The sequence below is a fragment of the Borostomias antarcticus genome, assembly GCF_949987555.1.
Source record: "Borostomias antarcticus genome assembly, chromosome: 10".
Taxonomy (NCBI): domain Eukaryota; kingdom Metazoa; phylum Chordata; class Actinopteri; order Stomiiformes; family Stomiidae; genus Borostomias; species Borostomias antarcticus.
In genome coordinates this window covers 1309904-1325433 of record NC_140243.1, presented here as the reverse complement: position 1 = coordinate 1325433, position 15530 = coordinate 1309904, and the positions used below count along the sequence as shown (strand labels likewise).

The 15530-nt window shown below is 48.7% G+C and overlaps 2 protein-coding genes across 2 annotated transcripts in view; one reads left to right on the top strand and one right to left on the bottom strand.

Moving 5' to 3' along the window:
• Positions 1 to 1300, bottom strand: part of uap1 (UDP-N-acetylglucosamine pyrophosphorylase 1) — a 16841-nt gene extending 15541 nt beyond the window's left edge. The window contains 1 exon segment of the mRNA XM_084444880.1: positions 1213 to 1300. The gene's annotated coding sequence lies outside the window, so the exon portion shown is untranslated.
• A 1360-nt stretch (positions 1301 to 2660) lies between these two features.
• Positions 2661 to 15216, top strand: uhmk1 (U2AF homology motif (UHM) kinase 1; the record flags this gene model as incomplete). The annotated part of the gene is made up of 8 exons (XM_084444876.1): positions 2661 to 2967; positions 3335 to 3660; positions 11039 to 11236; positions 11809 to 11903; positions 13077 to 13153; positions 14418 to 14516; positions 14615 to 14703; positions 15070 to 15216. 8 exons carry the CDS (start codon positions 2661 to 2663, stop codon positions 15214 to 15216), a joined length of 1338 nt encoding a protein of 445 aa, XP_084301002.1.
• Positions 15217 to 15530: the final 314 nt, after the last annotated feature.

The window sequence follows — 15530 nt, the reverse complement described above, 5'->3', positions numbered from 1 at the left end:
CGAGTTTTGAGGCGTGGTTTAAACACCTGCAGAGTGGGGGCCGGTCTAACATGCAGGGGTAGCTCGTTCCAGAGCTTAGGGGCCGAAAGCCCGATCCCCCCTGAGCTTCAGCCTGGATTTGGGGACAACCAGGAGAAGCTGATCAGAGGACCTGAGGGACCTTGAAGGAGCATAGGGTTCCACTCTACTCGCTTCCCTGCTCAGAGTCAGTAGAGAAGCAGCCCCCTATCTAACCTTACTACATACTAGCTTCCCTGCTCAGTGTCAGTACAGAAGCAGCCCCCTATCTATCCTTACTACATACTAGCCTCCCTGCTCAGTGTGAGTACAGAAGCAGACCCCTATCTATCCTTACTACATACTAGCCTCCCTGCTCAGTGTGAGTACAGAAGCAGACCCCTATCTATCCTTACTACATACTAGCCTCCCTGCTCAGTGTCAGTACAGAAGCAGACCCCTATCTATCCTTACTACATACTAGCCTCCCTGCTCAGTGTGAGTACAGAAGCAGACCCCTATCTAACCTTACTACATACTAGCTTCCCTGCTCAGTCAGTACAGAAGCAGACCCCTATCTAACCTTACTACACACTAGCTTCCCTGCTCAGTGTGAGTACAGAAGCAGACCCCTATCTATCCTTACTACACACTAGCTTCCCTGCTCAGTGTGAGTACAGAAGCAGACCCCTATCTAACCTTACTACATACTAGCCTCCCTGCTCAGTGGCAGTACAGAAGCAGCCCCCTATCTAACCTTACTACATACTAGCTTCCCTGCTCAGTGTGAGTACAGAAGCAGTCCCCTATCTAACCTTACTACATACTAGCTTCCCTGCTCAGAGTCAGTACAGAAGCAGACCCCTATCTATCCTTACTACACACTCGCTTCCCTGCTCAGTGTGAGTACAGAAGCAGACCCCTATCTAACCTTACTATATACTAGCTTCCCTGCTCAGTGTGAGTACAGAAGCAGACCCCTATCTATCCTTACTACACACTAGCTTCCCTGCTCAGTGTCAGTACAGAAGCAGACCCCTATCTAACCTTACTACATACTAGCTTCCCTGCTCAGTGAGTACAGAAGCAGTCCCCTATCTATCCTTACTACACGCGTTGGTGGGGCGGGCAGCACGCTTTCAAGAACACTGGTCTCTAATAGACTAGATATTCCTATGAGACACAATAAATAAATTCATGTAAATGAATGCTTACCTACAACGCTGTCGCTCGACCACAGTGTATCAGACCAGTGAGTTGAGTCTTATATCAGACCAGTGAGTTGTCTTTCTGTCACTTCCCAACCGGAGAGTCTTGTAGCCCCGGTGGCTCCGCCCCGCCGCCCCTCCCACGGTGACACGTTTAACGCCACTCCCACGGTGACACGTTACGTGGCACAACCGCGTCATTTTTTTCCCCAACCAACTTCTGCCATAACCGTCTCCGACGCTTCACGCCCTGTTTAAATGTGTTTTATTTCATTCTTTGTATTGATTGATTGTTGCTGATTTGTATTGTTTTGTACCTTGATTAATAAAGATTTATAAAAAAATAAATAAAAAAAACGTTTCACGCCCTGAGACAACAAACAAAATATTTAAATGTGTAATTCTTCCCGGAGAATGTGTGTAATTCATGAGGTAGTGATGGTATCCACAACTTACAGCATTAAATTAATACAGAGAAATTGTAATACGTGCTGCTCTTCTGTGATAAAATTACTTTTCATCACTCTTATTTTTCATCATAATCAGAGAAACCTTCGGTTACATCAGATATATTATTATTAGTTATATATATGATATTATATGTTATAATAATAATAATAATAAATGAGATCTAAGATCGGGATCCGCCCCGTGCGGAATGACGTCAAGACGCCAGCAGTCGTCACTTCCGGCAACATGGCCGGCTAAACACTATCAGAAACCGTTTCTCTCTTTCTAACCTTTCTGATCAAGAAAACACTGGTTCTGCAGGACTTGGACCCGTGAAGATCTGACGAGTAATAACCCATTTTAAAACTTGATCTAGGACAGTTTATGGGGTGAACTTTTGCAGACAATATCGTAAAGAAATGGCTTCTCTGCTCCTTCAACTAAGATGATCCCGAGAAAGCCAAGAAGCTCAGTCATTATTCCTACCCGGGTAGTGAGAGCTAGAGCTGTCCCGGGTTAGCTCTCTGTCCCGGGTTAGCTCTCTGTCCCGGGTTAGCTCTCTGTCTCGGGTTAGCTCTCTGTCTCGGGTTAGCTCTCTGTCTCGGGTTAGCTCTCTGTCTCGGGTTAGCTCTCTGTCTCGGGTTAGCTCTCTGTCTCGGGTTAGCTCTCTGTCTCGGGTTAGCTCTCTGTCCCGGGTTCTCTCTGTCTCGGGTTCTCTCTGTCTCGGGTTCTCTCTCTGTCTCGGGTTCTCTCTGTCTCGGGTTCTCTCTGTCTCGGGTTCTCTCTCTGTCTCGGGTTCTCTCTGTCTCGGGTTCTCTCTGTCTCGGGTTCTCTCTCTGTCTCGGGTTCTCTCTGTCTCGGGTTCTCTCTGTCTCGGGTTCTCTCTGTCTCGGGTTCTCTCTCTGTCTCGGGTTCTCTCTGTCTCGGGTTCTCTCTGTCTCGGGTTCTCTCTGTCTCGGGTTCTCTCTGTCCCGGGTTATCTCTGTCTCGGGTTCTCTCTCATAAATGGCTCATTGCAGTTCCGACCCCAGCGGGAAGGTTCCCCGTCCTGGTGTCCCAGCAGCCATGATGGCAGCCTCTCCTGGGAGCGTGGATCAGACCATGAAACCGGTGCTGTTCGAGATCTTCGGAGAGATGTGGACTGTCCAAGCCCGGCTCGGACAGGGGGCCTCGGCCTCGGTCTACAAGGTGAGCTCGGGAAGAGCGAGCACCGCCGCGGTCAAGGAGTTCCAGACCGACGTACAGGGGGGAGATTACGGGTATCACAAGGAGAGGTCTGTGCTGGAAGACGTTCAAGGACACAAGAACATCGGTAAGGTATTGCTAGACTTTCACCTTTAATCAAAGGCTAGTAAAGATTGAAACATTATGATCATTTGACAATGCACATGGTTAAGCGCCACATGACAGCTGTTGAACAGGTCCTCACCGGGCAATTTTACTCGGTAATATCAATCTCCACTCTCCATCAGTTCAAGTCAAGTTTACTTTGCACCTACATAAAACAACCTGTATCATTATGTTGCTAGATTGATCATCATCATGAACGTTGGCCTGTAATGTATCTAGGTCTGATTATGATCATAGATCATGTTTCGAATAGATTAATAGGCAAAGTAAGATATTAACATTCTCCGTACCTCGTCTCTTCATAGTAAATGCTCTTACTGTTTCCATAGTGACGCTGTATGGGGTCTTCACCAATCACAGCTCTGTGGGCGTGGCCACACGCTGCCTGCTGTTGGAGCTGTTGGATGTGAGTGTGTCTGAGCTGCTGGTCAGAGGCAATGCCCAGGCGGGGAGCGGGCAGGCTGGCCAGAGCCACCAGGGTCACTCCATGTGGTTGGTCCAGCACTGTGCCAGGGATGTTCTGGAGGCACTGGCCTTCCTCCACAGAGAGGGCTACGTCCACGCTGACCTCAAGCCACGCAACGTCCTCTGGAGCGCAGACGACGAGTGCTTCAAACTCATCGACTTCGGCCTCAGCTTCAAAGAGGGCAACCAGGTGAGAGATGGGTCTGTGAGAGAGGGAGGGGTGGGTGAGAGAGGGAAGGGGTGGGGAGATGTGTCTCGCGCTCACACACACTTCATTTAGGATCCTAAATTCGAATAAATCGTCTTGAATGGCTGGTTGGTCTCTGACTGTGTGTTAAACTGGTTCAGAACATGCATCAAAGGGAGAAAGTTCTACATCAGGCCTGGAGAGAAACATGACACCAATATGCCAAAAAAATTACAAAATTCTACTTTTGTTGTAATCTTATATCAAAGTATATAATTTCTTACTTCCTGGAAAACGGTAGGTCACGTGCAATGACGACAACAGGTACCTTAGATTTTTGGCCAATAATCTCACGACATCCACCCGTCAATCAACGCTATCCTTCTATCGAATCTGTCTAAAGTTCTTAAAACCCGTCCACTTGTCAATGTTCCAATCAAATTCCTCTAAACATATGTCCCACCCTCATAGCTTGTTTGCGTCGGAAATACGTCAATCTTTGGAAGTTAGATGATCTCAAACGTCCGTTTCAGTGCGACTTTAAAGCTAAACGAGGATAAAAATTAAATCCTACTGATCGACCCTAAAACAAAATGAGAAATACTGTTTAAACATCAGGGGAAGCTAACATCCTGAGGTATTGGTGTTATCCTAGATTCAGATCTAAGCTTCAAGCCCCAGAATAACAAGGTGATGAAAACCTAATTTTTCCACCTTAGAAACATATAGCTTAAGTACGACCATTTATAAATCAAACAGATGCAGAAAAATTGATTCATGCTTTAATTTCAAGCCGACTCGATTACAATATTTGATAAAATTGTTGTATTTTGCTTGATTTCTTATCTTAATCTTTTATTGTGTCTTATCGTTTATGGTTGCCATGGCGGCGCGCAAAGACGCAGTGGCTCAGCGCTCCCTAAAACAATACTGTGCATAGTTACTATTTATATCAAATATCTTCTACTCCCTATTTCGAGTGCCTTCCATCACTTGCATGGGAGACCAGAGGAGATATGAGAGCATGGGAGACCAGAGGAGATATGAGAGCATGGGAGACCAGAGGAGATATGAGAGCATGGGAGACCAGAGGAGATATGAGAGCATGGGAGACCAGAGGAGATATGAGAGCATGAGAGACCAGAGGAGATATGAGAGTACCGGAGGCTCCATGGATCACTACCCAGAGCTTGTCACCCCGGAGACGGAGGCGTGGACGTAAACAAAAGAGGGGATGCCGGTCTGGTCACCTAACTGTTTCTGTTTTTTAATGATGGGGCGGTACGCTGGAATCAGGAGCAGTGGCAGGTGATCGGATTGGCCTAGATGTGCGAGGGGGCGGGCTCTGTATCCCTTCGTAATATTAGCGTTGCGTGCTGAGCCCATCGCTCTACTCCATCTACTCATCTGACTGCATCTCCTCACACCCCTCAAACACCAGAATCACATTGGCTGATGATCCAACAGTAGAGGGACAGATCTGTGATGGAGACGAGGCAGCCTACAGAGATGAAGTCCACAAAATGGCTGAATGGTGCAAAAACAACAATCTCACCCTGAACATCAAGAAAACTAAAGAAATAATCATGGACTTCAGACGAGTCAAAGAGGACCTCTCTCCCCTGACCATCACCGGCGAGGAGGTGGAGAGAGTATCCTGTTTTAAGGAGGTGGAGAGAGTATCCTGTTTTAAGGAGGTGGAGAGAGTATCCTGTTTTAAGGAGGTGGAGAGAGAGAGTATCCTGTTTTAAGGAGGTGGAGAGAGTATCCTGTTTTAAGGAGGTGGAGGGAGTATCCTGTTTTAAGGAGGTGGAGGGAGTATCCTGTTTTAAGGAGGTGGAGAGGGAGAGAGTATCCTGTTTTAAGGAGGTGGAGGGAGGATCCTGTTTTATGGAGGTGGAGAGAGTATCCTGTTTTAAGGAGGTGGAGGGAGGGAGTATCCTGTTTTAAGGAGGTGGAGAGGGAGAGAGTATCCTGTTTTAAGGAGGTGGAGGGAGAGAGTATCCTGTTTTAAGGAGGTGGAGGGAGTATCCTGTTTTAAGGAGGTGGAGGGAGGATCCTGTTTTATGGAGGTGGAGAGAGTATCCTGTTTTAAGGAGGTGGAGGGAGAGAGTATCCTGTTTTAAGGAGGTGGAGAGAGAGAGTATCCTGTTTTAAGGAGGTGGAGGGAGAGAGTATCCTGTTTTAAGGAGGTGGAGAGAGTATCCTGTTTTAAGGAGGTGGAGAGAGGATCCTGTTTTAAGGAGGTGGAGAGAGTATCCTGTTTTAAGGAGGTGGAGAGAGTATCCTGTTTTAAGGAGGTGGAGGGAGTATCCTGTTTTAAGGAGGTGGAGGGAGAGAGTATCTTGTTTTAAGGAGGTGGAGAGAGTATCCTGTTTTAAGGAGGTGGAGAGAGTATCCTGTTTTAAGGAGGTGGAGAGAGTATCCTGTTTTAAGGAGGTGGAGGGAGTATCCTGTTTTAAGGAGGTGGAGGGAGTATCCTGTTTTAAGGAGGTGGAGGGAGTATCCTGTTTTAAGGAGGTGGAGGGAGTATCCTGTTTTAAGGAGGTGGAGAGAGTATCCTGTTTTAAGGAGGTGGAGAGAGGATCCTGTTTTAAGGAGGTGGAGGGAGAGAGTATCCTGTTTTAAGGAGGTGGAGAGAGTATCCTGTTTTAAGGAGGTGGAGGGAGAGAGTATCCTGTTTTAAGGAGGTGGAGGGAGAGAGTATCCTGTTTTAAGGAGGTGGAGGGAGTATCCTGTTTTAAGGAGGTGGAGAGAGGATCCTGTTTTAAGGAGGTGGAGGGAGTATCCTGTTTTAAGGAGGTGGAGAGAGTATCCTGTTTTAAGGAGGTGGAGAGAGGATCCTGTTTTAAGGAGGTGGAGGGAGAGAGTATCCTGTTTTAAGGAGGTGGAGAGAGTATCCTGTTTTAAGGAGGTGGAGGGAGAGAGTATCTTGTTTTAAGGAGGTGGAGGGAGTATCCTGTTTTAAGGAGGTGGAGAGAGTATCCTGTTTTAAGGAGGTGGAGAGAGTATCCTGTTTTAAGGAGGTGGAGGGAGTATCCTGTTTTAAGGAGGTGGAGGGAGTATCTTGTTTTAAGAAGGTGGAGGGAGAGAGTATCCTGTTTTAAGGAGGTGGAGAGAGTATCCTGTTTTAAGGAGGTGGAGAGAGTATCCTGTTTTAAGGAGGTGGAGGGAGAGAGTATCCTGTTTTAAGGAGGTGGAGAGAGTATCCTGTTTTAAGGAGGTGGAGAGAGTATCCTGTTTTAAGGAGGTGGAGGGAGTATCTTGTTTTAAGGAGGTGGAGGGAGAGAGTATCCTGTTTTAAGGAGGTGGAGAGAGTATCCTGTTTTAAGGAGGTGGAGGGAGTATCTTGTTTTAAGGAGGTGGAGGGAGAGAGTATCCTGTTTTAAGGAGGTGGAGAGAGTATCCTGTTTTAAGGAGGTGGAGAGAGTATCCTGTTTTAAGGAGGTGGAGGGAGTATCCTGTTTTAAGGAGGTGGAGAGAGAGAGTATCTTGTTTTAAGGAGGTGGAGAGAGTATCCTGTTTTAAGGAGGTGGAGGGAGTATCCTGTTTGAAGGAGGTGGAGAGAGTATCCTGTTTTAAGGAGGTGGAGAGAGTATCCTGTTTTAAGGAGGTGGAGAGAGGATCCTGTTTTAAGGAGGTGGAGAGAGTATCCTGTTTTAAGGAGGTGGAGGGAGAGAGTATCCTGTTTTAAGGAGGTGGAGGGAGAGAGTATCCTGTTTTAAGGAGGTGGAGAGAGTATCCTGTTTTAAGGAGGTGGAGGGAGAGAGTATCCTGTTTTAAGGAGGTGGAGGGAGAGAGTATCCTGTTTTAAGGAGGTGGAGGGAGAGAGTATCCTGTTTTAAGGAGGTGGAGGGAGAGAGTATCCTGTTTTAAGGAGGTGGAGAGAGTATCCTGTTTTAAGGAGGTGGAGGGAGAGAGTATCCTGTTTTAAGGAGGTGGAGGGAGTATCCTGTTTTAAGGAGGTGGAGAGAGTATCCTGTTTTAAGGAGGTGGAGAGAGAGAGTATCCTGTTTTAAGGAGGTGGAGAGAGAGAGTATCCTGTTTTAAGGAGGTGGAGAGAGTATCCTGTTTTAAGGAGGTGGAGGGAGTATCCTGTTTTAAGGAGGTGGAGAGAGTATCCTGTTTTAAGGAGGTGGAGAGAGGATCCTGTTTTAAGGAGGTGGAGGGAGTATCCTGTTTTAAGGAGGTGGAGAGAGGATCCTGTTTTAAGGAGGTGGAGGGAGAGAGTATCCTGTTTTAAGGAGGTGGAGGGAGAGAGTATCCTGTTTTAAGGAGGTGGAGGGAGAGAGTATCCTGTTTTAAGGAGGTGGAGAGAGAGAGTATCCTGTTTTAAGGAGGTGGAGAGAGTATCCTGTTTTAAGGAGGTGGAGGGAGAGAGTATCCTGTTTTAAGGAGGTGGAGAGAGTATCCTGTTTTAAGGAGGTGGAGGGAGTATCCTGTTTTAAGGAGGTGGAGAGAGAGAGTATCCTGTTTTAAGGAGGTGGAGAGAGTATCCTGTTTTAAGGAGGTGGAGGGAGAGAGTATCCTGTTTTAAGGAGGTGGAGGGAGTATCCTGTTTTAAGGAGGTGGAGGGAGTATCCTGTTTTAAGGAGGTGGAGAGAGTATCCTGTTTTAAGGAGGTGGAGGGAGAGAGTATCCTGTTTTAAGGAGGTGGAGGGAGTATCCTGTTTTAAGGAGGTGGAGGGAGAGAGTATCCTGTTTTAAGGAGGTGGAGAGAGTATCCTGTTTTAAGGAGGTGGAGGGAGAGAGTATCCTGTTTTAAGGAGGTGGAGAGAGTATCCTGTTTTAAGGAGGTGGAGGGAGTATCCTGTTTTAAGGAGGTGGAGAGAGTATCCTGTTTTAAGGAGGTGGAGGGAGAGAGTATCCTGTTTTAAGGAGGTGGAGGGAGAGAGTATCCTGTTTTAAGGAGGTGGAGGGAGAGAGTATCCTGTTTGAAGGAGGTGGAGGGAGTATCCTGTTTGAAGGAGGTGGAGGGAGTATCCTGTTTTAAGGAGGTGGAGGGAGTATCCTGTTTTAAGGAGGTGGAGAGAGTATCCTGTTTTAAGGAGGTGGAGGGAGTATCCTGTTTTAAGGAGGTGGAGGGAGAGAGTATCCTGTTTTAAGGAGGTGGAGAGAGGATCCTGTTTGAAGGAGGTGGAGAGAGAGAGGATCCTGTTTTAAGGAGGTGGAGAGAGAGAGGATCCTGTTTGAAGGAGGTGGAGAGAGAGAGGATCCTGTTTGAAGGAGGTGGAGAGAGTATCCTGTTTTAAGGAGGTGGAGGGAGTATCCTGTTTGAAGGAGGTGGAGAGAGTATCCTGTTTTAAGGAGGTGGAGAGAGTATCCTGTTTTAAGGAGGTGGAGAGAGTATCTTATTATAAGTTCCTGGGGACTCAGATAACGGAGGACCTTAAATGGGAGGAACACCACAGCCATGATTCAGAAAGCTCAACAGCGTCTCTACTTTCTGAGGACACTCAAGAAAAACCACCTGTCTGCTGACCTGCTGACCTGTTCTACCAGCGCTCCATTGAGAGGACCTTGACATAATGCATCACAGCAGGTATGCGAACTGCACGGAAGCCGACAGGAAGTCCCTCCAGAGAGTCATGAAGACTGCCAAAAACGTCATGGGACTCCCCCTGCCCACTCTCGATGACATCTCTAGGACCCGCTGCCTACGCCTGGCAGGCAGCATCCTAAAGGACAAAGCCCACCCCTCCCAACACCTCTTCCCCCTGCTCCCCTCCGGGAGGCGTTAGAGGGCCTTCAAAACCCGCACCTCCAGGCTGAGAAACAACTTCTTTCCTAGAGCTGTCATGGAGCTGAAGAAACACTCCCCTCCCAGCCCTCTATCACCCTATGGGACTTAGAACTCGGACTGAACGGAATATTGATGGAAGAAATATGGGACTGTGCAATTTTCTGTGTGCTCTTATATATGCTCTTATGTTGGTCTACAGCAGTGGTTCCCAAAGTGGGGGTCGCGATGACTCCCGGGGGTCGTGAGATAATTTCCAGAAAGTGTGTTTTTTTGGTGCCAATTATCAGAATGTGTGAAATACATTCTGATATTCGTTTATTCATTTGTACATTCGTTTAAAAACGATTAAAAGAGAGGAATATATCCGGTATGGACTCGCATGCATCGTTATCAACAAAGTAGGCCTACAACATCCCCAGTGTGTCGTGTGCACGGAGGTGCTTGCAAATGAAAGCCTAAAGCCCGTAAAAATGCTTCGACACTTGAGAAAGTGCTAACGGAACAAGCAACAATCCCCACCAAAGCGCAAAAGGCATCATATGAGGTGGCGTACTTAATTGCACAGGCAAAAAAGCCACACACAATCGGGGAAACCTTAATCAAACCCGCTGCTATAGCTATAAGTCGGAATATGCATGGGGATGAACTGGCCCGTGAGATTGAATCAGTGCCGCTGTCTGACAATACCATCACCGACCTAGCCCAGGACATAAAGGCTCAACTGATTGACAGAGTAAAGAAAGCAGGGAGATATGCTTTGCAGTTAGATGAAACCACAGATATAGCAAACGATGCCCAGCTGCTTGTATTCGTCAGATACAGTTTTGATGGAAAACTCGAGGAGGACATATGTGCACTGCGCTGGATGGGACGTGCACAGGCCAGGACATTTTCACAAAACTTGACAACAAACTAAAGGAAGAGTATAGCATAGTGCCCATCCATCGCATTAGGTAAGCTTACTAAATGTAATTACTATATAAATTAATATTATAGTTGTTAGGCTGTTATGTTATTTTGTGTTTTGTGCCGTTTATGCCCGTGTTTGAATAGCGTAGGCCTATTAGTGCGTGTGCGCGCGGACATTTAACCACCTCCGGGGATAGTGGGGGTCGCGAGTCTCTGGCACCGTTATTATGTGGGTCGCGGGCTGAAAAGTTTGGGAACCCCTGGTCTACAGTATGTGTGTAACCTCTGTGTGTGTGTGTGTGTGTGTGTGTGTGTGTGTGTGTGTGTGTGTGTGTGTGTGTGTGTGTGCGTGCGTGTGAGAGTATTGTTTTAGAGGAAGCTCTTACGACATTTCGTTATACTTGTATAATGACAATAAAGCTTTCAATTCAATTCATCTTTATTTTTACTGCTTTTTTTTTCATTTTATGTCTATTTTTATGTGAAGCACTCTATGCATGTACATTCTCTGTTGTAAAGCACTTTGAGCTGCATTTATATTATACATATTTGTATGAAATGTGCTTTACAAAAAAGTGTTTTTATTATTATTATTATTATTATGATTCATTTAGGCCGTGTCAGCCTAGAGGCATTGTGAGCAAAGCAGCAGAAACCCTGATCAGTGTTGAGCTATCTAAGCTGACCGGTGACTGCTGCCCTGCTGACCCTCCCCCCCCCCCTGACCAGGATGTGAAGTACATCCAGACGGACGGGTACCGCGCCCCGGAGGCGGAGCTGCAGAACAGCCTGGCCCGGGCGGGCGTGGAGGTGGAGGGGGACTCGGGCTGCACCGCGGCCGTGGACCTCTGGAGCCTCGGGGTCGTCCTGCTGGAGATGTACTCAGGGCTCAAGCTCAAGGAGACGGTCCGGTCCCAGGAGTGGAAGGTACCGACCTCGCATAACATCAGCACATGTTGGGGGGCATAGAACCAGGGTTGAGTCCTTTTTCACTATCTTTAACCTCACAGGGCCCAAAGCCCACCGGGCCCCGCCCTTCTCTCTGGGTGCCTTTTTTGTTTTTATTAATTTTTTATTTTATTTGTATTCATTTATTTTAACCAGAGAAAATCACTGAGATTTACACCTCTTTTAGAAGTGATCCCTGGCCAAGAACACAGCGTACACCATCAGACATATGATACAGAAGCAACACAACACATCAAGGCACATCCACAGATAAAACAGTGCAAGAACCTAAAAGCACAGGCTTCCTAATTGTTGGTGTAAAAATGAAAAACTCCTACATCAGCAAAAATAACTTTCAACAAGGACCATCTTCCGCATGCTATTCATTAGGCATTATAAACATTCCTGGCGGTGCGTTCCCAAGCTGTAACCCGAGCCTCAGTGAACTATGCTCCATCAATGTGTCTAATAGATCCGTAGGAGGCCTGTGGCTAACCAGACAGGTACGTGTTGTTAGTCTGATCTCACCCGGCTGTTCTTTGCTCCCTCAGGACAACAGTGCGTTGATAATAGACCATATCTTCAGCAGCAACAGCGTGGTTTCCCCGGCGATCCCCGTCTATCACCTCAGAGATCTTATCAAAAGGTAACGGCTCCTTCTCTCGTTTCCACGGTGTTGAATGCTGTTCCTAGCAGGCGGTGTGGTTCTGCTGTTCCCAGCAGGCGCTGTGGTTCTGCTGTTCCTAGCAGGCGGTGTGGTTCTGCTGTTCCTAGCAGGCGGTGTGGTTCTGCTGTTCCTAGCAGGCGGTGTGGTTCTGCTGTTCCTAGCAGGCGGTGTGGTTCTGCTGTTCCTAGCAGGCGGTGTGGTTCTGCTGTTCCTAGCAGGCGGCGTGGTTCTGCTGTTCCTAGCAGGCGGTGTGGTTCTGCTGTTCCTAGCAGGCGGTGTGGTTCTGCTGTTCCTAGCAGGCGCTCTGGTTCTGCTGTTCCTAGCAGGCGCTGTGGTTCTGCTGTTCCTAGCAGGCGCTGTGGTTCTGCTGTTCCTAGCAGGCGGTGTGGTTCTGCTGTTCCTAGCAGGCGGTGTGGTTCTGCTGTTCCTAGCAGGCGGTGTGGTTCTGCTGTTCCTAGCAGGCGGTGTGGTTCTGCTGTTCCTAGCAGGCGCTGTGGTTCTGCTGTTCCTAGCAGGCGCTGTGGTTCTGCTGTTCCTAGCAGGCGGTGTGGTTCTGCTGTTCCTAGCAGGCGGTGTGGTTCTGCTGTTCCTAGCAGGCGGTGTGGTTCTGCTGTTCCTAGCAGGCGGTGTGGTTCTGCTGTTCCTAGCAGGCGCTGTGGTTCTGCTGTTCCTAGCAGGCGGTGTGGTTCTGCTGTTCCTAGCAGGCGGTGTGGTTCTGCTGTTCCTAGCAGGCGCTGTGGTTCTGCTGTTCCTAGCAGACGCTGTGGTTCTGCTGTTCCTAGCAGGCGCTGTGGTTCTGCTGTTCCTAGCAGGCGGCGTGGTTCTGCTGTTCCTAGCAGGCGGTGTGGTTCTGCTGTTCCTAGCAGGCGGTGTGGTTCTGTGGTTCCTAGCAGGCGCTGTGGTTCTGCTGTTCCTAGCAGGCGGTGTGGTTCTGCTCCGGGTCCCAGACAGTGATTAACCCAGTCAGTGGTTCTGGAGCTGGGGGGCCGTGACAGAACCATGAACCCACCTCACACACCGCAGGGCACAGCTGAGGAAATATTGCACTATTAATCATTTTGACACGGACTGAAGTATTATACTTTTGCCCCCTAGTATGCTCCACCCCTCCCCCAAGCACAAGGACTGAAGTATTATACTTTGCCCCCCTAGTATGCTCCACCCCTCCCCCAAGCACAGACACACCGCTGAGACGGCCCTGGCCAGACCCTTCTTCAGCATTCCCTTTGGTAAGGAACACACACACCTGAACACACACTCAAACACACACCCAAACACACACACACACCTGAACACACACCTGAACACACACCCAAACACACACCTGAACACACACCTGAACACACAATCAAACCCACACCTGAACACACACACACACACACACCCGAACACACACCCAAACACACACCCAAACACACACCCAGACACACACACACACACACCCGAACACACACCCGAACACACACCCGAACACACACCCGAACACACACCTGAACACACACCTGAACACACACACGAACACACACCCAAACACACACACACACACACACACACCCAAACACACACCCAAACACACACACCCGAACACACACACACACACACCTGAACACACACCTGAACACACACACCCGAACACACACCCAAACACACACACACACACACACACACACACACACACACCTGAACACACACCCAAACACACACTCAAACACACACCCAAACACACACACACACCTGAACACACACACACACACACACCTGAACACACACACCTGAACACACACCCAAACACACACCTGAACACACACACACACCCAAACACACACACACACACACCTGAACACACACCCAAACACACACCTGAACACACACACACACACACACACCCAAACACACACACACACACACACACACACACACCCAAACACACACCTTAACACACCTGAACACACACTCAAACACACACCTGAACACACACACACACACACACCCAAACACACACCCAGACACACACACACACACACACACCTGAACACACACCCAAACACACACCTGAACACACACCTGAACACACACCCAAACACACACTCAAACACACACCTGAACACACACCCAAACACACACCCGAACACACACCTGAACACACACACACACACACTCAAACACAAACACACACTCAAACACACACCCTGGTCACATTCCTCCAGCTGACAGGTGTTTATTGTTTTGTGATGTTTACACAGCCCCGCCCGACTCTACTTGTACGTTTACTATGTCACAGCATCAGAAAGTGATTTGACATTTATCGATAGTGAGATTCTTTATTGATATGATAATATGAACATATCAGCCTGCTAGAACTAGGTGTTCACCTGTTCACGGGGTGGACTTTGTACTGGACTGTGTGTGTATCTGTGTGTGTATCTGTGTGTGTCACTGTGTGTGTGTCTGTGTGTGTATCTGTGTGTATCTGTGTGTGTGTGTGTGTCTCAGCTCCTCACATTGAGGACTTGGTTCTGCTGCCCTCTCCCGTCCTGCGTCTGCTCAACCTCATCGACGACAGCCACCTGTACAACGAGGAGGAGTACGAAGGTAGGGACAACCTCTGACCGACTCCGTACCGCCGTCTCATGTCCACGCCGCCGCGTTACCCGGACTTAACCGCCGTCTGTCGTGTGCTCTTTGGGCAGACATCTTGGATGACATGAAAGAGGAGTGCCAGAAGTACGGCTCCGTGGTGTCTCTGCTCATCCCCAAGGAGAACCCGGGGAAAGGCCAGGTAAGAGACCCCCAGCCCCCCACACACAGGGGGCGGCTGTAGCTCAGTTGGTAGAGCGGGTCGTTCAACGATCGAAGGGTCAGTGGTTCGAATCCCAGCTCTGACTGTCCACATGTCGAAGTGTCCTTGAGCAAGACACCTAACCCCAAATTGCTCCCAATGAGCAGGTTAGCACCTTGCATGGCAGCTAACGCCATTGGTGTGTGAATGTGTGTGTGAATGGGTGAATGAGAGGCCATTGTAAAGCGCTTTAAGTGCTGCTAAGGTGGAAAAGCGCTATATAAGTGCAGTCCATTTACCATTTACAGCTGGGCTCAGGCCGACCTCTCCTGACCCCCGCCCACGTGTGTGTGTCCTCCTCCCCAGGTCTTTGTGGAATATGCAAACGCCAGCGACTCCAAAGAGGCCCAGAGGCTGCTGACGGGCCGGACCTTCGACGGGAAGTTTGTGGTGGCGACCTTTTACCCTCTGAGCGCTTACAAAAGAGGATACCTGTACCAGACTGTCCAGTGAAGACACGCACATACCAGCACACGCACACACACACACACACACACATACCACCACACACACACACGTGGACACACACACACACACACACACACGCACACACACATGCACACACCACCACGCACACACACACACACACACGCACACGCACACACACAGTCATCCTAAGAGCACAGGCCCAGCTTTACTGAGCGCTTCTCACACTGTAGCACGATGGTTCCTCTCCCAGGATAATGTGCTTTCAAGATGAACACCGTAGATTCCCTCTCTCATGCTACAGGGTGCTGAACGCAGGGCTGTTACGGGTCGACACCATC